Here is a 22,691-nt window from a genome sequence, read left to right on the forward strand (position 1 = left end):
CTTTTTCAGATATTTCATTAAGTGTATAGAAACACAACTGATTTCTGTATGTTGATTTTGTATCCTATAACTTTACTGAATTGATTAGTTCTAACTTTTTTTGGTAGAGTTATGATTTTCTACATATAGGATCATATCAGCTACAAAGAAAGACAATTTTACTTCTTCCTTTCTGATTTAGATGCCTTTTATTTTTTTTCCTGCCAGACTTCCCTGTGTAGGACAACCAGTCCTATGTTGAATGGGAGGGATGACTGTGTGCACCCTTGTCCTGTTCCTGATCTTAGAAGAAAAGCTTTCAATCTTTCACACTGATGTTAGTGCTGGGTTTATCATATCTGGGCTTTATTATGTTGGGGTATGTTTCTTCCATACCCATTTTGTTGAGTTTTTATCATGAAAGGATGTTACATTTTGCCAAATGCTTTTTCTGTATCTATTGAGATGATCACAAGATTTTTCCCTTTCATTCTATTAATGTGGTGTATCAGATTTGTTGATTTGCATACATTGAACCATCCTTGCATTCTAGGGGTAAATCCTGCTTGATCATGTTGTTTGATCATTTTAATGTGCTGTTGAGTTCAATTTGCTAGTACTTTCTTGAGAATTTTTAGATCTATATTCATCAGATACTGGTCTGTAGTTTTCTTTCCTATTTGTGTCCTTATCTGGCTTTAGTATCAGAGTAACGCTGGCTTCCTAAAATGAATTTGAGTGTTCCCTCCTTTTCTATAAACTTGAGAAGGACTGGCATTAATTCCTCTTTAAATGTTTGGTAAAATTCACCAGTGACACCATCATGTCCTGGGCTTTTCTTATCAGGAGGGTTTTGATTACTCATTCAATCTGCTTCCTCATTATTGTTCACATTTTCTATTTCTTCATGATTCAGGGTTAATAGATTGTATGTTTCTAGAAATTTATCAATTTCTTCCAGGTTATCCAATTTTTTGGCATATAATTGTTCATAACAGTCTTTTATGATCCTTTGTATTTCTGTGGTATCAGTTGTAAGTCTCCTCTTTGGCTTAAAATGTTATTTGAGGCTTCTCTCTTTCCTTTCTTAGTCTAAAGGTCTGTCAATGCTATCTTTTCAAAAAAGCCAGCTCTTGATTTCATTGATCATTTCTATAGTTTGTCTGTTCTCTATTTCACTTCTTTCTGCTCTCTGATCTTTGTTATTTCCTTCCTTCTGATAACTTTGGGCTTAGTTTGTTCTTTTTCTAGTTCCTTGAGGTGTAAAGTTAGGTTGTTAATTTGAGATCTTTCTTGTTTCTTAATGTAGACATTTATTGTAGAAACTTCTCTTAAAACTGCTTTTGCCACATCCCATTGGTTTTGGTATGTTTTGCTTCCCTTTTTGTTTGATTCAAGATATTTTTCTATTTCCCTTTTGATTTCATTTGACCTACGGTTGTTCAGCAATGTGTTGTTTAATTTCCACATATGTGAGAATTTTCCAGCTTTCTTTCTGCTATAATAGATTTCTAATTTCATACTATTGTGGTTGGAAAAGATACTTGGGTGGTATGATTTCAACCTTCTTAAATTTGCTAAGTTCTTGCTTTGTGACCTATCATATGATCTTGAAGAATGTTCCATGTGCATTTGAGAAGAATGTGTATTCTGTTGCTGTTGAATGGAATGTTATATATATGTTTGGCCCATTTCATCTAAAGTGTGGTTCAAGTCTAACATTTCTTTTTCATTTTCTGTCTGATGAGCTATCTATTGTTAAATATAGGATATTGAAGTCCCCTACTATTATTGTATTGCTATCTATGTCTCCCTTCAGATCTCTATTTTAATATATTTGGTGCTCTGATATTAGGTGCATATGTATTCACAGTTGTTCTAGCTTCTGGATGAATTGACCCCTTTGTCATTGTATAATGACCTTCTTTGTCTCTTGTTACCATTTTTGGCTTAAAGTCTGTTTTCTCTGATATGTCTACCCCTGGTCTCTTTTGGTCTTCACTTGCATGAATATCTTTTTCTATCCCTTCATTTTGAACCTGTGTGTGTTCTTAAAGCTGAAGTAAGTCTCTTGTAGATAGTATGTAGCTGTGTTTTTTTTAATTCATCCAGCCACTCTATGTCTTTTATTTGAGAATTCAATTTATTTACATTTACAGTAATTATTGATACGTAAGGACTTACTAATGTCATCTTGTTGTTTTCTGGCTTTTTAGTAGTTCCTTTGTTCCTTTCTTCCTCTCTTGCTGCCTTCCTTTGTGAACTGATGACTTTCCATAGTGGTATGCTTTGATTCTCTTCTCTTCCTCTTTTGTGAATTTACTGTAGGTTTCTGCTTTGTGGTTACCATAAGGCTTACAGAAAACATCTTATAACACTATTTTATGCTGATAACAGTTTAACTCTGATCACATACAAAAACTCTGCCCTTTTCTGTTTTTTATGTCATGATTTACATCTTTTTATATTGTGTATCCATTGACAAATTATTTTAGCTACAGCTATTTTTAATACTTTTGACCTTTAGCTTTTACACTCGAATTAAGTGGTTAACACATCACATTAGAGGATTAGAATATTCTGAACCTGACTATATACTTATTTTAACCAGCATGTTGTATATTTTCATATGTTTTTATTTTATCAACTAGCATCCTTTCATTTCAGCTTGAAGAACTCCTTTTAGCATTTCTTGTAAGTCAGGTCTAGTGATGATAAACTCGCTCAGCTTTTGTTTGTTAGAAAAAGTCTTCATCTCATCTTTATTTCTGAAGGACAACTTAGCTGGGTGAAATAATCTTGAGTGGCACCTTTTTTTTTCTTTCAATACTTTCAATATATCATCCCATTCTCTCCCAGCCTGAAAGCTCTCTGCTGGCAAATCTGCTGACAGCCAGGAATCCCAGTGCTGCCTAAAAGCCTGCTGTGCTAAATGCCATGTGGGATCCTGGATTGGACCCTGGAACAGAAAAAGGATGCCAGTGGGAAAACCGGTAAAATCCAAAGTCTGGAGTTTAGTTAAAAGTAATGTACAGGGTTGGCTCTGTAGTTTTGATAAATGTACCATGTAAATCTAAGATGTTAACATCAGGGGAAACTGAGTGAGCTATATAGAAGAATTCATAGTACCATAGAAAAGTAGTAAGGATAGATCTAAAATTACTGAAAAATAGAAAGTTTATTTAAAAAGAAAAAACAAGTGTTATGAAAAAAAAATCTACAGAGAGGGATCCCCTGAAGGGTATGAGGCCCAGCCCTCGCTCTGTTTTGCAAAGGGGCCCCATCGGCATCGTGGCAGGATGAACACGGACTGCCCTACACAACGTGGAGGCATCCCTAGTCCCTGACCACTACATGCCAACAGAGACCCCCCAAGTCGGCGACACCCAGCTCCACTGGAGGCTCCCTGAAGCTGACATGAGAACGGCACACCTGACGGGCACGTTGAGCCCCACAGTTGGAGAACTGCCTTACTGAATGCACACTGGCAGCAAAACAAACTCACTGCGCTCTTGCTGCAGGTGTGTGGTCAAGGTTAGCTGCCACATCGGGATGTCCCTTTTTATGTGGCCACAAAGCCTCAGCTCTAGCTGCCCATCTCTAGTCAAATCTGCTACCCATCTCTAGCAGCTGGGCCTAACACCAGTTAAACGCCAGGTCCAGGTCCCACCACTTTGGGACAGTGAGTAAGTTATCTTCTCTAAACATTCATTTCTTCATGTGAAGAACTGGGATAACAGTGGTAATTATAGTTACTGAGAGCTAATGTGCTATGCACTGTTCTATGTGCTTTCCATGAGTTTATTGATTTAATTCTCTTAACAATTCCACATTATTGTCTCATAATAATTCCATTAAATAGGAAGAAAATGATGTACAGAGAGGTTAAGAAACCTGCCCAAGGCCACACAGCTAATAAGTGGTAGAGCCAGGAGGGTAGTGGTGGCAATTAAACTGGATAGTGCATAGCAAATGCCTGGTGCAGGGTCTGGCACACAGCACACAATCAGTATGTGGTAGTTGTTATGGTCGAAATCCCGACATGCCTTTCTGTGGGTTAATCTTAGATGAAGCTTGACTTCCTTACCCTGTGGCAGAAAGGTCCAAACACTGTTCTCTCTGGTTCAACGTCCAACTAAGTCCCTCTAAGACTTCAGTGAGGTCAGCCACTCTGTCATTGTGATTCCTGCACGTCTGGTCTCACGGGGGCTGGCAAATCCTTCTTTGTGGACTAGATACTCATATGTTAGGCTTTTTAGGACACACAATTGTTGTCACATCTCCTTCCTTTTATTTTGAACCCTTTTAAAAATGTAAAGCTCGGGGGACTGCCCTGCAGCCGAGTGGTTAAGTTCGTGCACTCCACTTTGGCGGCCCAGGGTTTCACCCATTTGGATCCTGGGTATGGACCTAGCACCGCTCATCAAGCCATGCTGAGGTGGTGTCCCACGTAGAACTAGAAGGACCTAGAACTAGGTACTGGGGGGCTCTGGGGAGAAAGAAAAAAAAGAGGAAGATTGGCAACAGATGTTAGCTCAGGGCCAATCTTTAAAAAACAAAAAGTAAAGCCCATTTTAGCTCCTGGGCTGAGTTTGCCAACCCTAGCTCTCCAGGGTTATTACTAGAGAACCATGCAAGCCATCAGCAGGCTTGCACATGGAGTAGATGGAGTAGAATTTACTAACTTACCTCATTACACTTTCACTGAATCCCGCCCACCAAAAGTTACTAAATAATTTCACTAAATTGGTAGACGACTGACAGCGAAGGAAGTTCCAGAGCTTCGCAGGGGAGGGAGGGTAGACAGGTAAATCCAGAAGTGCCCATCCGGAGAGTCTTCTAAAGCGGTAAGTGGTGAAGAGAATAGAGGAAAATATCTCAGAAAAATCATAGTGTTTTAGAAGCAGCACAAAATTTCATTCATGCAACAAATATTTAGAAAGATGTCCTGGGCGTGTCTATGTGCAGGCACTGTTCTCGGTGAGTTTAGAATTTTAGAGCTCCAAGGGACCTCAGAAATTATCTAGTCCAAGCTCCTTATTTCGTGGATGAAGATTATAAGGCCCAGAAGTTTAAAATAACTTGGCTATTTTCATCCAAAATTAAATGCGGCAGGCTTTTTTGTCCCTCAAACTTAGCACTTAAGTATGCTATTAAACGTCTGTTGAGTGGAACTTATGACTGGACAGCTACCGTTCTCTTTATTACCTTGAAACCACCTATCCAGTCCAGTAAAACAGTAAATACACTGTAATTTTTAGAATCTAGTGAAAATATTTTTTTTTTTTTTTTGCTGCATTTCACACACTTTTGGTGTGTGTAAGCGGGCTAACGAGCACAGATCATTAGATTAACAAATCTGATTCACCTTTAATTTCTCCTTTTCCCCTCAGGCTCCCACTGCCTCCGCTTCTCCCCTTTCTCCCGTTCATGTACTCTTTCCCACTTCCACTGCCGCTGCCCTCACTGCTTTCAGTTGCTGTCTTTCTGCTCTGTCCTTCCCACTCCAAAAAATGTACCTCTATCCACATTTTTCTTCTGAAAACCAGGCTCAAGTCATATCACTGCCTCCTACCCCAACCCTAAAGTTCTGAACATTTTAACAAATCCTACTTGGCTACCAACTAAAATTCCGATGCTTAGCCTTGTTCCTCAGCCCCAAACCTACCTTTTTTCTCCCTAGTCTTATTTATCATTATTCCCCTACTTCCTCTGACACTCTCTTCAAATGGTTCCTGGCCCTTCCCCATGTTCAAGCCTTCGCTGGTCTTCCCCTCCATGGGAAATGCCTTTTTACCCATCACACACCTTCAGAAATCCCATCCATCCTTAACGCCACCTGCTCCCTGACCTGGGCTCCTGCCTTCCTCTCCATTTCCCCAGCATTTGGTTCTACTTTCTCATAGCTGGAACCAAATTTGACCACCTGGTAGATTACTTGGGTAGACTGACTGAATTCTTCTCCTGAAAACAAGCTACCCCGTCTGCAAATACAATAAGAAGTCGTTTTAAGTTAAAACACCAAATTTATTGCATAATATTGAACTATATGCACACACATAGAAAATAAACATTTCATTTAACTATATCTTTTTTTAATCTTGTATTATAAAGACTGAAAAACTACCAATTTAGCAATTGGAATAAATCTACAATCCTTCATTGAGATTTGATGCTGTATCACATTTCATAAATACTTCATTTTATATAAATAAGTCTTTTCCCTAGTGACTAAGAATTTAAAATTAGGTTGACATGGATTCTCTGATCATGTAGAATGTTCTTATCCCATGATGAAGGTTGAGCATGTCATTATTTTTGAGATACATATATTTGCTTTAAACACAATCCCCCCCCCGAAATCCCACTGTAAACAAACATTTCAAATGCAATAAACAAAAGTTCCTTAATAAAGAATGTCCTTAAGTCTCAGCAATTAGCGAAGAGAAAAAAAAATTTGAGTAGAAATTTTGCAATTTAAATAGAAATTAAAAAAAACAGACCGCATGCATCCACCAGAAGTAGAGGAGAGGAAAGGGGCATTAAGTCAGGTAACAGAACGGGATGAAGGGAAGAAGAGAGAAAAGTAAAGTGAGAGAGAGAAGGAGCGTGTGAGAGGGAGGAAAGAGAAAGTGGTAGAAGACAGAAAGTGATAGGGAAAAAGACAAGAAGTTTATTATTTCTACTTTTCTTGGAGAAGATATCCTTTAAAAAATTAATGCAATTTGCTCCAAAAGCGAGATAATGGAAGGGTGGGGGCCTATTGCTTCACTTTATTGTCAAAGGGACTTGGCCAAACAACAAAATAAAATGAGGATCAGCTGCAACTCTAAGCTGCTCTGCACAACGTTAAGGAGGTCCAGGAACAGGCAGAGCCACGGGGAGACTGCTAGTCCTTCAAGAACTTTTTTTTTTTAAAGCAAGAAGCGTTCATAAAGGCTCCCAGAAATTCTCGAGAGTTCACCAGAGTAATGGACCCAGATTCAGCTGGTTGGAATTGGGAAATTCTGAAGTAGTCCTTTCCTCCTTAGTCCTTAAAGTAGGGCTATAATAGGCCAGGAGCATTTCCAAGGCTGCAGAGAACGGAGACATTCTGCATGTGCAGGTAAGAAAGGACAGATCAGTCAAATCTTTCTTGCAGAGGAATGAGAAGTTCAGAGAAGGACAGGAAGCATGGTGAGGAAAGATGAGGGCTGAGAGAGACATCTGGGAAATGAGAGTTTAAAAATCCACTGCCATTTTATCCAGCAGAGTGCAACATATTCACAAGTGCAAGAAACACTGGGTGATTTGGTTTAAAAACAAAAACACCTCCCATACAAGAGCCAATTTTTCACCCCATCTCCAACCCCCGATTTTTCAAAAAGGTTGCTTACTGCATACAACCCGAGAAATACATCAACCAGGCTCAGGATTGACAAATCCCAACCCCCTTACACGATAAAAAAATAGAACTCACTCCCCCTGATTTTCTGTATAGGCCTCAATGAGGACACTGAGGAAGGAAGGGAAAGCTAGGGCCGGCTGGGGAACCTCAGGCCAGACTAAAGCCCTCGTAGTTGTCAAGGGCCTGTGTGAGCCGTGCGCTCAGGATCTCTTTGCTGCTGTACTTGGGCAGGTCAAGAAGGTTGTAGCAAGTGTGGGCCACAGGCAAGTACTCCTCCCCGCTGGCTGTGGACTGGATGACGATCTGTAGGCTCGCCATGCCATAGATGGGAATCCGATCACTGCCCGTCAGGAACACTGGGGAGAAAGGGAATTGGCATTACCAGCGACGCAAATGCGGAGCTGCTCTCAGCGGCCCTCCAAACAAGAGAGGAAGGCATGACACCCTGTGGCTTGCATGAGAAGTGCAATCACTTTTATGTGCCAATATGCACGGCATTAATATTAACAGATGCTCATCCTTACAAAGCAAAACAGATTGCCTTTCAAGTCCTATTTTTTGGTTTTATATGGATAAAAATTCTATACTATTCACTGGCTAATTCTGGACCCTGATTATACACTGACACAAATAATCCATCCAGTGGAAAGATGCTCAGAAATGCCCTCAATCAAATGTACACCCTCATAAATGCCACGAGCCTTCACAAAATCAAAGAGGAAAGGAATTACTGACATAGGAAAAGAGGAGTTGACCTCAGGGGGAAACCAGGAAGAAGAAGGCAGTCTACACGACCTCGCGGTCTCCTCACATCTCACGGGTCTGGTGCCTGTACCACCCTGGCTACTGAGTTTCCATTTGGGATCTGTTCGCTTTCCTCTACCTCTGGCTCCAGTTTTCTTAAACTAGAAGAGCTAACACTGCCATTACATTTCACTGTGACTTGGCAAAAAAAAGAGAGACTGAGAGAGACAGACCCAGCTGTCTTGTTTTCTAGCGCTGGATAACTTTCTCATAGCTGAAGTGCTGGAAATTACTACAATGACATCATTAGTTAAGCAGCACTTTCAAATAACCTGCTATTACCTGAGACTGTGATACAGAAATATTCTTGCCAAAATCTGTAGCGTTAATAAAAATTTCTAAGTCTAATGATCTCTGAACATAAAAATGTCTTCTTTTAAGGAAATCCCCAGGACCAAGAGCAGGCTCCTCTTAATTGTCACAGCCCTACAAGTTCCCTTGGCAAACCTTAACCTGTCATTCAACTCATAGGCCACTGCTTCTCAAGAGGTGATGTAACGGGGCCAAGGAGAAGCGGGGCTCGTTCTAAGACTTCTTGTGTAAGATATCGACTTTCTCTTGTCCTGACTCCTTGTGAGTGGCAGAATCTGGGGGTAAATCTTCCATTAATATTAACATATGTTCATTCTTAAAGCACTGCCTTTCAAATCCTCTTTTTTAATTTTCTATGGGTGAAAATTTTATCCTATTCACTAGCTAATTTCTGACCCTGATTATACACTGACAAAGATTTCAACTATTTTTAAGAGGCTGAATTTGATGTAAACCAGACTTCATTCTTCTTTCCAAATGTATTACCCTTCTCCAATGTCATCTGGCCAGTCACAAAGGACCATAAATTGTCTGATTCCATTTATATGAAATGTCCAGTACAGGCAAATCCATAAAAACAGAACACCGATTGCAGGAGGAGGGGTAGGGAGAAATGGGGAATGAGTGCTAATGGGTATGGGGTTTCTTCTTGAGATGAATGTGTTCTAAAAGTGACAGTTTCACAACTCTGTGAAAATACTAAAAACCATTGAATTGTGAGTCTTCAGATTTATTAAAAAGACCATATTAGAAAAATAACCTAAATGTAGTCAGGTCATACAAGTTATCAGAGAGTATATTCAAAATATAAACAAAAGTGTGGTGAGAACTGTCTAGAAAAAAAAAGGTGAATCTTATGGTATGTGAATTATATCTCAATAAAGCTATTATTAGTCACATCTCCCCAGTGCCATCTGCAGTAGATATCTGCAATATTTTCCAAAGGCTAGAGAGAACAGGGAAGTTAATCCAAACAATTAGATTTCATTCACGTAACACTTAAAGGAATCACTTAGATATAAAACAACTAGTATTTTAGAGCAATTGAAAAATAAATGAAGTGCTTCCTTCCTTTCTTTTACAAAGTCCCTTCTGTTAGGCCACAGCTATGGCTAACAACCTGTGTTGTGCCTGAGATGCGATTCAGACAGAGTGTAAATATACTGACTTCCTAACTCTTCACCATTTAAGAGTTCAAGCTTTATTTGTGGAGTATCTCATCCTACAACATACGCAAGATTTAACAAACACCATATGAGATTACTGATACCTACAGAGAAACTTCTTCTTCTTTTCCAATGGAAACTCATGAAATGTTTCCCAAAATAGTTTCACGGTGGGATGTGTGGCTGAGTAATCACCCTTGTAGATGGCAGTCTGCCCAAAAACGACAAAAAGAAAAAAACGTATCTTACAGAAGAAGAAGAAGATCACAGTGGACATTTGTGTACCATTTGCACTGGAGAGTAAGAAATAACCCCGGAGACGCAGGAGGCCTCCAGATCCTCCTCCACCACAGCACACTTGCAGAGACCGGGCCCTGGGCACACCCACCCAGGCCGCAGCCGCTTCCTCGCAGGGTGAAGACAGCACCTTTCAGGCTTACCTCTTCTAGTTCCTCCCAGTTGTAGTTGCTGTTCCCCACCATCATGGCCCTCAGTTCTGAAGGCTGGAAGAGCTCAAGCACTTTGCCACCACACACCTTTAGGAAACCACTGGAAAAGGCTGTGTACCATTCATGAACTGAGATTTGGAAGACATAATTCACGTAAGCATCCACAAACTCCTGCCTGCCAGAAGACCAAAGAAACAGAACATGTTTAACTCAAAATCTCGTACAGTTCATAAGGCTCCCCTTCTACACTGAGGTTGAGAGGGATGGAAAATGGAATTTCATCACATCATCAGGCCAGGAAGCATCCTAAGGCATTATGTGTGTTACTGCCCAGCCCTAGGATTCCACCAGGGAGTCTCAGGTGACCTGGGGACAAAGGAGGCCAGAAGACAGGTGCAACCATACTACTTACTTTATTTTACCTGAAGTGCTCCAGTTTTCACCTTGTTTACGGTCCTGCTTCAAATTTAGTTTAGAAAAAAATAAAAGCCTTTTTCTGATGAAAAGAAAAAGTCTAAGATAATGATTCTAGGCTACTTCCCCTCTCTTTGGAAACAAATAAAGCTAGACCGTGTGATATTTGTATCCTGATCTATTTCAAAAGATAATTTCATAACTCCTTTCTAGAAATCACTTAACTACCTCTGGAAAGAACTGCCTTATACAATGGCTCCATCTCACTAATAATCAGGGAACCACAAATTAAGACAATACCGAATTTTCATTTGTACCCACTGGCCTGGCCTAAGTTTAAAAGTCAGAGAATAGCAATGATGAGTGAAGATGTGGGGAGGTGGATGGTTAAATTCATCTATGAACTTGGCTAGGCTATGGTACCCGTACCCAGTTGTTCGGTCAAACACCAGTCTTGATGTCGCTGTGAAGGTATATTTTTATGTGTTATTAACATTTAAATCAGCAAACTCTAAGTAAAGCAGATTAGTCTTCATAACGTGGTAGGCATCTTCCCATCAGCTGAAGGTCTTAAAAGACTGAGATCCTCCAAAGAGCAAGGAATTTGGCCTCTAGACTTAAGATGCAAAATCAACTACTGCCAGAAGTGCCAGCCTGTCAGCCCGCCCTGCAGATTTCCAACTTGCCAATTCCACAATCACATGAGCAGATCCCTAAAATATTGATAGACAGATATTCTATTGGTTCTGTTTCTCTGGAAAGCCCTGACTAACACAGATTTTGGTACCAGGAAGTGAGATACTGTAACAGAAATACCTAAAAATGTAGGAGTGACTTCGGAATAGGGTAAAGGATAGAGGCTGGAAGAATTCTGAGACACTTGACAGAAAGAGCCTAGATTGCCTTGAAGAGACTACTGATAGAAATATGGACATTAAAGGAGATTCTGCTGAGGGCTCAGAAAGAAAAGAGGAGAGCTGTGGAGAAGGCTTCTCTTGTCTGGGAAAATACATACATGTCATGTTAGAAATACAAATGTCAAAATGGTTGTGGTGAAGTCTCAAATAAAAATGAGGAACGTGTATTGGAAATTGGCGGAAAGTCAATCTTGTCATAAAGTGGCAGAGAACTTGGCCAAATTGTGTTCTAGTATTTTGTAGAAAGTAGAACTTGTAAGTGTAAACTTAGATACTTAGCTGAGATTTCTGAGCAAAGTGCTGAAGACGTGGCCTGGATTCTTCTTGCTGCTTATAGTAAAATACAAGAGGAAAGAGATAAATTGAAGACGGAAGTGTTAAGCAAAAAGGAACTGGAACCTGAAGGTTTGGAAAAGTCAGCCCATCCAGAGAGCATGCTCTGCAAACAGGGCCAACCGTGTGGCTGAACAAAGGTTTCCTGAGGAGATCAGGCAGGTGACTCATGAATCCAATCAAGCACCTGAGCAGAAGCCAGGAATAGACACGTGGCTGTCCAGGAAGGATCTGCAGAGGCCCCTCTTCTCCCATGGCTTGGACCCCTGTGAATTGCCTGGGAGGCCAATGAGGATTTGAGAATTTTCTACCAGCAGAAACTCTGCCAGCCTGCACTGAAGGAGATGGGATGAAATGAAGGATGGCTGTCAGACTTGAAAGGAGGCATGAAAGGAGCCAACAGAGCTAACTGGCTGCGAGCAGGTGTCATCTTTCAAGAAAAGGGAAGAATGACCCCAAAGGCAAATCAGAGTCCAGCAGGGCTTCCACTGCTACCACAGGCACAGGTTGAGGAACAGAGCCACCACCCCAGTGGGCCAGAGGATACAGCAGGAGCCAAAGGAGATTATTCTCCCAGCCTTAAAATCAAATGAAATTTGCCCTGCTAGGTTTCCAACACGCTTGGGACCTCTGACCCCTTTCGTCCTTCTGATTTCTCCCTTTTGGAAGCGGAATGTCTCTCCTATGTGTGTTTCACTGTTGTATTTGGAAGCAGATAACTTGTCTGGTTTCATAGGTTTACAGCCATAGAAGAACTCTGCCTCAGGATAAATCAAACCTCGAGTCTCATCCATACCTGATTTAAATATTTACATTAGGGTCCTCAAGAGAAACAGAACCAACAGGGTGTATTGTGTGTACATATATAGAAAGGTATTTATTATAAGGAGTTAGCTCATGTGATTATGGAGACCGACAAGCCCCGAGACCTGCAGTGAGCAAGCTGAAGACCCAGGAAAGGCAATGGTGTAGCTCTAGTCCCAGGACAGGCAGGCTCGAGACCAAGGAAGGACTGATCTTTCTGTTTGAGTCTGAAGGCAGGAAAAACTGATGTCCAGCTCACAGGCAGGACTACCTCTTACTCAGCCTTTTTGCTCTCTTCAGGCCTTCAACTGACTGGATGAGACACACGCACCTTAGGGAGAGCAATCTGCTTTACTCAGTTTCCTGCTTCAAATGTTAATCTCATCCAGAGACGCCCTCACAGACATATTCCGAGTAATGTCTGACCAAATATCTGGGGACCTCATGGCCCAGTTTAGTTGACACATAAAATTAACCATCACAGATGAGATTTTGGACTTAAAGTTGACGCTGGGATGGGTTAAAACTTTAGGGGATGCTGGAAAGGGTGAATGTATTTTATAGGTGAAAAGGACATGAATTTGGGAGGTCCAGAGGATGAAGAGTTATATATTGAAATGTGTCCCCCTAAAATTCATATATTGAGGGGCCGGCTCCGTGGCCGAGTGGTTAAGTTCGCGCGCTCTGCTGAGGAGGCCCAGGGTTTGGATCCTGGGCGCGGACATGGCACCGCTCGTCAGGCCACGTTGAGGTGGTGTCCCACATCCCACAATTAGAAGGACGTGCAACTAAGATATACAAATGTGTACACGGAGGGTTTAAGGAGATAAAAAGATTGGCAACAGTTGTTAGCCCAGGTGCCAATCTTTAAAAAAAAAAAAAAATTCATATATTGAACTCCCAATCCCTAATACCTCAGAAGGTGACCGTATTTGGAGATAGGGTCTTTACAGAGGTAATCAAGTTAAAATGAGATTATTAGGGTGGGCCCTAATCAGATATGACTGCTGTCCTATAAAAAGAGGAAATCTGGACACAGAGACATGCGTAGAGGGAAGATAATGAGAAGAGACATAAGGAGAAGATGACCATCTATAAGCCAAGGACCTACGACTGGAACACTTCCTTCCCTCACTGCTTTTAGAAGGAACCAACTCTGCCAACACCTTGATTTTGGACATCCAGCCTCCAGAACTGAGGGACAATAAATTCCTGTTGTTTAAGCCACTTCGTCTGTGGCACTTAGTCATAGCAGCCTTAGCAAACTAACACATAGACTCTAATCTCTACATGTCAATTAGTATTGCTCTCAACACATTCTTTTCTTTCATAACGATCATTAACAGTTATGGAGTGTTTACTAGGTGCTAGTCACTGCAATAAGTTCTTGGATGAACGCTATCTCAGTGAATACTCAAAACTATCCTTTGAGTGAATTTTATGGTATGAGAATTATGTCCCAATAAAAATAAATACATGAAAAAACAACTTTTTGAGGTTGATATAATCATTATTCCAATTTCAGGACTAAATCTAAGACACACAACTACTTTACGGGCAGGGGCAGAAACTGAAGCCAGATGTCTGATCACAGACCTGTGCTCCCAACCACCTCACTCAAGTGCCCTCCCTTCTCCCATCTTGCCTTTTCATTTCTAACGCATTGCCAATGGTTTTTAGATTCTGAATCCAAACTGTAGTAAGGGTCTTTTAAAAACTCTGTCAAGCTGATTCTGAAATTTATATAAAGAGGCAAAGGAACTAGAAGAGACAAAACAATTTTGAAAAAGAACAAAGTTAGAGGACTCATATTAACTAATTTCATGACATTACTATAAAGCTACAGTTATCAAGGGGGGCATCAGTGAAAGGACAGACACATAGGGCATTCCTCAATATCATAGGCTCAGTTCCAGACCACCAAAATAAAGTGAATATCACAATAAAGTGAATCACATGAATATTTTGGTTCCCTGGTGCATAGAAACAATATGTTTACACTATACTGTAGTCTACTAAGTGTGCAATAGCATCATGTCTAAAACAACAATGCACATACCTTAAGTAAAAAATATTTTATAGCTAAAAAATGCTAACCATCATCTGAACCTTCAGCAAATCATAATCTTTCGGCTGGTGGAGGGTCTTGTAAAAAATGCAATATCTGGGGCCGGCCACGTGGTGTAGTGGTTAAGTTCAGCATGTTCCACTTCAGTGGCCTGGGTTCATGGGTTCAGATCTGGGCACGGACATACACTACTCGTCAGCCACACTGTGGGGGTGACCCACATACAAAGTAGAGGGAGACTAGCATGGATGTTACGTCAGGGCTGATCTTCCTCAAGCAAAAAACGAGGAAGACTGGGCAACAGCTGTTAGCTCAGAGATAAGCTTCCTCAGCAAAAAGACAAAAAACACAAAAATTCAATATCCACAAAGCACAATAAAGTGAGGTGAAATAAAATGAGGTATGCCTGTAAATCAATGCAACAGAACAGAAAGTCTAGAGATAGATCCATGTGTATAAGGTCAATTAATGTGCAAAATAAGTCTGCAAAATCAGTTCAGTGACGAAAGGATAGTGTTTTCAATAAATGGTACTGCATCAACAGAATATCCATATGCAAAAGGCATATATCTTACACTCATATAAAACAATACAAATCATAATCTAAATCTGAAACAAAATTATAAAACTTCTAGAAGAAAACATAGGAACAAATCTTTACGGCCTTGGATTTGGCAAAGACTTCTTAGATATGACACCAAAAGCACAAACCATAAAAGAAAAAATTTAAAAATGGATTTATCAAAATTAAGAATTTCTGCTTTTTGAAGACACTGTCACAAAAATGAAAAGACAAGCCACAGACTGGAAGAAAATGTTTATAAAACACACACCTCACAAAAGACTTGTATCCAGAATATATAAAAACATTTAAAAATTAATAAAGCAAAAAACCCAATTTAGAAAACGGGCAAAAGATACTTTATCAAAGAAGATATATGAATGGCACATAAGCAAATTTGAAGATACTCAATATCATTAATCATTAGGGATACCATTCACAGCTACTAGATTAGGGAAAAAACCACTGATACCAAATACTGGTGAGGACGCGGAGCAACTGCAACTCTCATACACTGCTGGTATGAGAACCAAATAGTGCAACCACTTAGGAAAACAGTGTGCAAGCTTCTTAAAACGTTAAACCTTCATTTATCATATGATCCAGCAATTCCACTTCTAGGTATGTACCCAAGAGAAATTAAAAGTTACGTTCACACAGAAACCTGTAGACGAATGTTCACTGCAGCATTATTCATCGTCACAAAAAACGGGAAACAACCCAAATCGGAATATTATTCAGTAATAAAAAGGCATAAACTATTAATACACACACCATGGATGAATCTCAAATACATTATGATGAGTGAAAAAGGGCACACTCAAAGTCTATATACATATTATTTCATTTATATGACATTCTGGAAAAAAACAGAATTACAGGGACAGAAAACACATCAGTGGTCGCCAGGGCTGGCAGTAAGGGAAGGATCATGAAGGAATTTTTGGGGATAAAGTTACTATTCTGTTTACATGACTGTATTTGTTTGTCAAAGTACCCTAAAACGGATGAATTTTATTACACATAAATTATATTTCAATAAAAGATCTTTAAAAAAAAAAGGAGGCTAGCTTAAAACTAGGTTTTATGATTTAAGTTGAGAACATAAAAATCCTGAAAGGTGAGCACATCCAGGTTGTCTGAAGCACATTAAATTAGTCAAATGGATTTGATTAAAATTTGGGCTTTTTCTTCTTTTTTAAAATCTGTCACAACTTCTATATTAAAGAAGTTAGAAGGCCTGGTTTCTGCCCCTGATTCTACCAATCAGGTGATACATATAGTAACAGAATACTTATTTCAATTTTTCTGCTAAGTTCTTTATCTCTAAAATGAGAAAAAGCATTCTTAACCTCAAGGTAGCTGTAGCTGTGAAGAGATGATACATGAAATATATGGGTGATATACAGAATACATATAGTGTCAGCCAACTAAATACAGATATATTATTATATCAAATTCAGTCAGAGCTAAGATGGAAATTTCAGCCTTAACAACAAAACTCAATCATTACAAATGGAAACAGGGAAGGGGGGGAAATAAATGATCCAGAACAGAATTAGGAAAGTAAAATAAACAACAGAAATCACAAGTACACAAAAAACTATGATGTTTGCTAATGGGAATATATTGGCCCTTTTGTAAATGGTTACTTTCTTGGGGAAGGGCACAAAGATGTCTTTTTCTAAAAGAGAATATTGTTGCAGGTTATCTTTGCATATTAATAAGTGCAATTATTTTGTAAAAAAAAAAATAAACCACACAATGAGTGCTTGCTGTGTGTCAGCACTAAGTGTTGTACATATTACCAACTAATTTAACATTCACAAGAACCAAAAGATGGTACCAAATATATTTTGGGAAGTAATTTCCTAACATTCATATGCTTGGTGAAAGTTTCAGCAAGTCCCAATATAGTGAAAGAAAAGCATTTCAATCAGTAACGCTGAATCTGAACACATTCCTGAGGAATTTCTGGAAGGATCGTTTGTCTTCCATTCCTCAAATATGTGCTCTCAATCCTTATTCAAGAAGTTATCATTTTGGTTTAGTAAAAGAGCTAAAATATCTATTCACTTTGCTATTAGAAAACAAGATTTCGCTACTTAAGATCTTTTCTTACGTTCTCATATACAAATCACAGCAAGACCGACAGAGCAGGTGCTGAACTGCGGCACGCTCTGGGGACACCATGTGCGCCACACGGGTGTGCCGCGTGTCCCGGGAACCGCAGAGATCGGCCCCAGGCGCCGAGGGCCCTGCTCGCCTTCGGCCCTCCGCCAGCTTCTTTCCTCCTCGCAGGCCAAGGACTCTGAGGGACCTTCTCAAACACATTCCAGAACACCAGGGTCCTGAGACTCTCCACCCAAACGGCTCGCAGAGACCCAGGGTCCGCCCAGGGGAGAGAAGACCTTCTCACCGGTGTACATACGCTGCTTGGCCAACACGCGGCCAAGTGCGGATGCTGGGGGACGGCCTGACGTGCAAGCTGCCCTGTCCACACACAGGCACCCAAGTCCCAAAGGGGGTGGAATCGAGTCAGCTCTCCCCTGCCTCCACTTTCTGGAATGGAATTCGGAGGGATCTGAGAGGTGACCAAACCGACTCCACAGGAGTGAGCCAGACACCCTCCCACGGCAAAGCGACGCCAGCTGCGGTCAGATGTGGACAAAGCCCAGACAGCTGTACTGACAGATGGACACAGGGCCCGGCGTGGGGCCCAGGAGCAAGGTGACCCCGGCTGAGGCCAGCAGCAGCCCGCAGAAAGGGCCTCGGGCCCCGCTGCCACTCCCGCCCGGCTCCACGGGGGTGGGCACGCGGGCCGACCGCGGCGGGGCACCCAGCAGACGGCTTCTGACGCCAGCAGCAGGGCCGAGCGAGGGCAGCGCAGCGCCCACAGCCGAGCCAGCAGCCAGTCCGGGGCCGGGGTCCCGGGGGCGGGGCCGCGCGCACGTCACCGCCGCGGCCGACGTCACGGCCGCTTGCCGCAGCCGCAAGGTCCCCGCGCGCAGCTCCGCGGCAGGTCTGTGCGGGAGCCACCCAGCCCTCTGCGGCTTCTCCTCTGACATGGCTGACGCGGAGAACCAGGGGCCTGCGGAGCCGAGCCAGGCGGCGGAGGCGGCGGAGGAGGTAATGGCGGAAGGCGGTGCGCAGGGGGGAGACTCGGACAGCGCGGCCGGCGACTCGGACAGCGCGGCCGGCGACTCGGACAGTGCGGCCGGTGAGCCGGCCGAGGAGCCCCAGACCCCTGCCGAGAATGCACCAAAGCCTAAAAATGACTTTATCGAGAGCCTGCCCAACTCGGTGAAATGCCGAGTCCTGGCCCTCAAAAAGCTGCAGAAGCGATGCGATAAGATAGAAGCCAAATTTGATAAGGAATTTCAGGCTCTGGAAAAAAAGTATAATGACATCTATAAGCCCTTACTTGCCAAGATCCAAGAGCTCACCGGTGAGATGGAGGGATGTGCATGGACCTTAGAGGGTGAGGAGGAGGACGATGACGAGGAGGAGTATGAGGATGAGGAGGAGGAGGCGGAGGAGGAGGCAGAGGAGGAGGAGGAGGCTGCGGCAGAGGCTGCCAAAAATGAGGGTCCCCACTCTGCCGTGTCCGATGACGCCAAGAAATAAGCGGAGCAGAGGCTGAAGAGGAGAATGACGACGAAGACAAAAACGCTACTTTTTTATACATATATATATTGGTGGACTTAAAACGGCTCAGGTTTTGGACCAAAGAACAATGTGAATCAATTCTGACATTCCCAAAAACATATTAAATTGAAGCAATCAGATCCTGGCCAGCCCGTTTCAAATTTGATTTTCATTTTGAACATAAATGTATCAAAAGATATTAAAGAAAATGAGTTTAATTTAAAATAATTTCTCCATGATCGCTTCTTGAGGACTGGAATTGAGGCTTATTAAGGGTGTCAAGTAGATGTGAAGTAAAGAATGTCACTTTGAAACTCATTCATCACACTACGCACGGAACACCCAAGCCAAGACTGAACGTGTTCTCAATGCCTAATTCTTCAGGTTCTTTACTCCTGAAATTTTCCAGTGCAGAACCCAAGAAAAGTCTCATCTTTAAGACTTTGCTTTTGTAACCCAGACATCAGCTTTACACTTTGGGGAAGAGAGATGGACTGGAGGAAGCATGGGCTGGAGATCATGACAGTACTGTTAATAAGCCTGGAAAACTGCCACTTCAAATTCTAATGAATGTTCTGAATATTGAAATTTAGAGAAACATGATTCTGAGAAGGAGGGTGTATAACTTGTATAGTATTGTCAACATATGTGTTCGTTATTTACAGTCTCATGTTTATGTGTTTTCTTGGTAGTGTCTATTTACAAAGGTGTAAAAAAAAACAAACCCAAATGGTTAAGTATTAAATCCCTTTACCTAGCATTCTAGAAATATTAATTTACTTCAAGAGATGTAGAATGTAGCAAATTCTGTAAAGCATGTGTATCCAGTGTTATGTAGTTTGATCCTCGTAAAGTCTTTTTGTCCCGTAGCTTTTAGAATGTAGCTGTGAAAATTATCAGAACTCTTCACTGAAGCTAATGTTTGGAAAAAATATACACTTGAAGAACCAATCCAAGTGTGTGTCCCCACCCACAGCTCAGAAGTAGAAAGGGTTTAAGTTTGCTTGTATTAGCTGTGCCTTCATTATTTTGCTATCTAAATGTGATATGTTAAATATAAAATGGTGCATAATCAAATTTTACTGCTTGAGGATAGACTGGCTTACAGTCAAGGATTTTTAGGAAGGACACATTTAATCTAAAGACTCTTAGCTTCTTTGTGGGTTTTGAATTGTGTGTGACCCAGTGATCTATAAACATAAGCATAAAATTGTTTACCACTGTGGTGTTAATAAAACAGTATTTTCCAAAAACAAAAGGACTCGGTACTCTGTCTGCCTGGCATCAAATCCCAGCTTTGCCTATTAGCAATGAACCTTGGGCAATTCAATTAATCTACGTGTGTTCAGTTCCTCCTCATCTGTAAAAGGGGAGAGTAATAGTCCCTTCCTCACAGGTTATTATGGAGAACAAGTGAGTTAATACAGACAAAGCCCAAAGAACAGTATCTGACACATACTAAGTGCTTGAGAAATTTCAGCTATCATTATTATTATTATTACTACATAGAAGATAAAGACACTGATTGGAAATTCAATCCTCATCTCCCGAGTTACAAAAGAGGAGAAAATGCACATCATTTTAGTCTTAAGTTTATGATTCCTTATTGTCAGAGAAGAATGTGGCCTTTAATTCAAAAACACGAGGAATTCAAAAAACTATCTTGTTTTGGTTTCCTCAATATAAAAATCAGGTTCTGATATCCTCCCAGAGAGGATAATAGACTTCAATGTGACATTATAAATATACAAAAAAGGCTATTTCAACTTTACATTTGGGCATTCTGAATGAAGTAAAAATAATAAAATTAAAGACTCCAAAAAGATTTTTAAAGTTGTATTTTCTTCCATTTTCCTAAGGGTTAAAATTACACAAAAGCAAAATTTAGACTGCTTTACCTTAGGAAATGGAAGGCGGCTCTGACCTGTTGCTAATGGCAAGAGTTTAGTAAAACTTTAAGGTAATATTAATCTTCCTAGGGCCAGGCCAACCAAGAGAGAAAATCAAAATAATGTATTATATAGCAAGTCAATCTTAATAGAAGCAAAAACAAAATCTAATAAAATTCAATATTCATTTATCTCATTCTATGAATAAGAGACTGTCATTTAATATTTTTCTAGGTCCAGCAAAAAAGGTAAAAATGAATGAAACAAATAATGTATAATTATTGGGGAAAAATTTTTTTTGCAGGCCTGTGATTACAGATAGAAAATCCAAGAGAATTAAATGAAAACTATTACATTTAGTAAGTTTGAGGAACTGACCAGTTACCAGATAAATACATAAAAACCAATAACTATTTCTAGGCACTAATAATGATCAAAAATGGAAAAGGCTCTCACAGTGAAAGGAGATCAAAATACAAAAACCTCTAACAAAAAGTATGTATAACCCTTGTGAAAAGAAAAAACAGACTATCACAAAGAAGTGTAAAACTGATCTTTGGATAGTAAGACGGAATATCACAAAAGTGTCCATTCTTTCCAATTAACTTTTAATTTATCCCACTATGTTTTTTCCTACACAAACATATCTATCGTAAAGTTTAATTTATAAATTAGGCTCAGTATGAGATTAACAACAATAATAATAAAATAGAACAAATATAACAATATACTGTAATAAAAGTTACCATAAATCTTAGCAACCTCAGCATACGGTTTTTTTCCTTTCCTTATTAAGTCGAGAACTTTCACCTTTTCACTTAAAGGAAGCACTTTACAGCTTCTCTTTGGCATATCCAAACTGCCAGCATACCGACTCTTGCACTTTGGGGCCATTCAGTAAAATAACGGTTACTTGAATGCTGGCACTGTAATACTGAGACAGTCAAGCTGATAACTGGGACGGCTACTAAATGACTAACGGCAGGTAGTGTATCAGTGTGGGTATGCCAGACAAAGCGATGATTCGCTTTCTGAGGAGGACAGAGTGGGAGGGCATGAGATTTCATCATGCTACTCAGAAGAACGTGGCATGAAATTTAAAACTTATGAATTGTTTATTTCTGGACTTTTCCATTTAATATTTTCAGACCATGGGTGACTGGGTAACTGAAACCACAGAAAGCGAAACCGTGGATAAGGGGAGACTACTCTAACTCATTTGATGTCTGCAGCTCTTGTCCAAGGATGCAAAGCAATTTTAAGACCAAATGGAATGTGATAAATTATGGATACTGAATTGGTACCGTTCTGGCCTTGTCCTCCAGGGTAGTGGTGACAGGAAATATCTTATTGTTAACAAACACAGCTTCAACGCCAGCAGTATCTGTGTACACAACTGCCCAAGCTAAAAATCCAACAGGTATTATTTTTATCATTCTTTCATTTAATTTTCTTAGACTGATCTAAGAAATACCCAAAAAGGACCCCCAGTGATGACATTACAGCATATAACAGAGCAAAGGAAAGAAGAGCTGCAATGATTAATGTTTTACAGTCATACACAACCCTTCTTACCAGGATCTCAATGTGCTTTGCTGATAAGATTTCTGCTTTTTGCAGCATAAAAGAAAAAAATTCACTCATACCTTTTTCTGACTGTCCCTAACTGACAGCAATCCTAAGTAATATGGCAGTAACCACGCTAGGTTCTCAGAAGCCCGTCCAACAGGTAACTGTGTGACAGCAACAGGGGGCAGCGGTGGTGAAGGGGGGGTCTGCCTCCTGTCACCATGTACAGAGACATGTGCGACAGTTCACCGTGTGTTCGATGAGTGCTAGTGACCCAGAGCAGCCAAAACCTAAACTTACCTAACACAGAAGCTGCTCCACACTTTAATCTCAAACACAGTGTACTGACAATAAAAACAGGAACCATCCCCTCCACCTGGCAATATTTAA

The 22,691-nt window shown here is 40.7% G+C and overlaps 2 protein-coding genes and 1 long non-coding RNA gene across 21 annotated transcripts in view; 1 reads left to right on the forward strand and 2 right to left on the reverse strand.

Moving 5' to 3' along the window:
* Nucleotides 1-3,138: 3,138 nt before the first annotated feature.
* LOC139082280 (uncharacterized) lies at nt 3,139-5,557 on the reverse strand. Its single transcript, XR_011538115.1, has 2 exons — nt 4,669-5,557; nt 3,139-4,468 (listed from the first exon to the last, which is right to left on the reverse strand). It is a non-coding gene; the product is annotated as an uncharacterized lncRNA (long non-coding RNA).
* A 428-nt stretch (nt 5,558-5,985) lies between these two features.
* HERC3 (HECT and RLD domain containing E3 ubiquitin protein ligase 3) overlaps nt 5,986-22,691 on the reverse strand; it is a 98,047-nt gene continuing 81,341 nt past the window's right edge. For all 19 annotated transcript variants that reach the window (XR_011538114.1, XM_070612659.1, XM_070612661.1 and 16 more), the window contains 3 exons: nt 10,089-10,272; nt 9,757-9,859; nt 5,986-7,722 (listed from right to left, as the gene is read on the reverse strand). Coding sequence is in view for 18 of the 19 variants with exons in the window: in XM_070612659.1 (XP_070468760.1) it covers nt 7,514-7,722; nt 9,757-9,859; nt 10,089-10,272 (496 nt within the window). In the remaining variant the exon portion in view is untranslated. The remainder of the gene's footprint in view (nt 7,723-9,756; nt 9,860-10,088; nt 10,273-22,691) is intronic.
* Nucleotides 16,148-20,101, forward strand: NAP1L5 (nucleosome assembly protein 1 like 5). The gene has a single exon (XM_008523665.2). It carries the CDS (start codon nt 17,890-17,892, stop codon nt 18,820-18,822), a length of 933 nt encoding a protein of 310 aa, XP_008521887.2. The 5' UTR covers nt 16,148-17,889; the 3' UTR covers nt 18,823-20,101.

The sequence above is a fragment of the Equus przewalskii genome, chromosome 3 (assembly GCF_037783145.1).
Source record: "Equus przewalskii isolate Varuska chromosome 3, EquPr2, whole genome shotgun sequence".
Classification (NCBI taxonomy): Eukaryota; Metazoa; Chordata; class Mammalia; order Perissodactyla; family Equidae; genus Equus; species Equus przewalskii.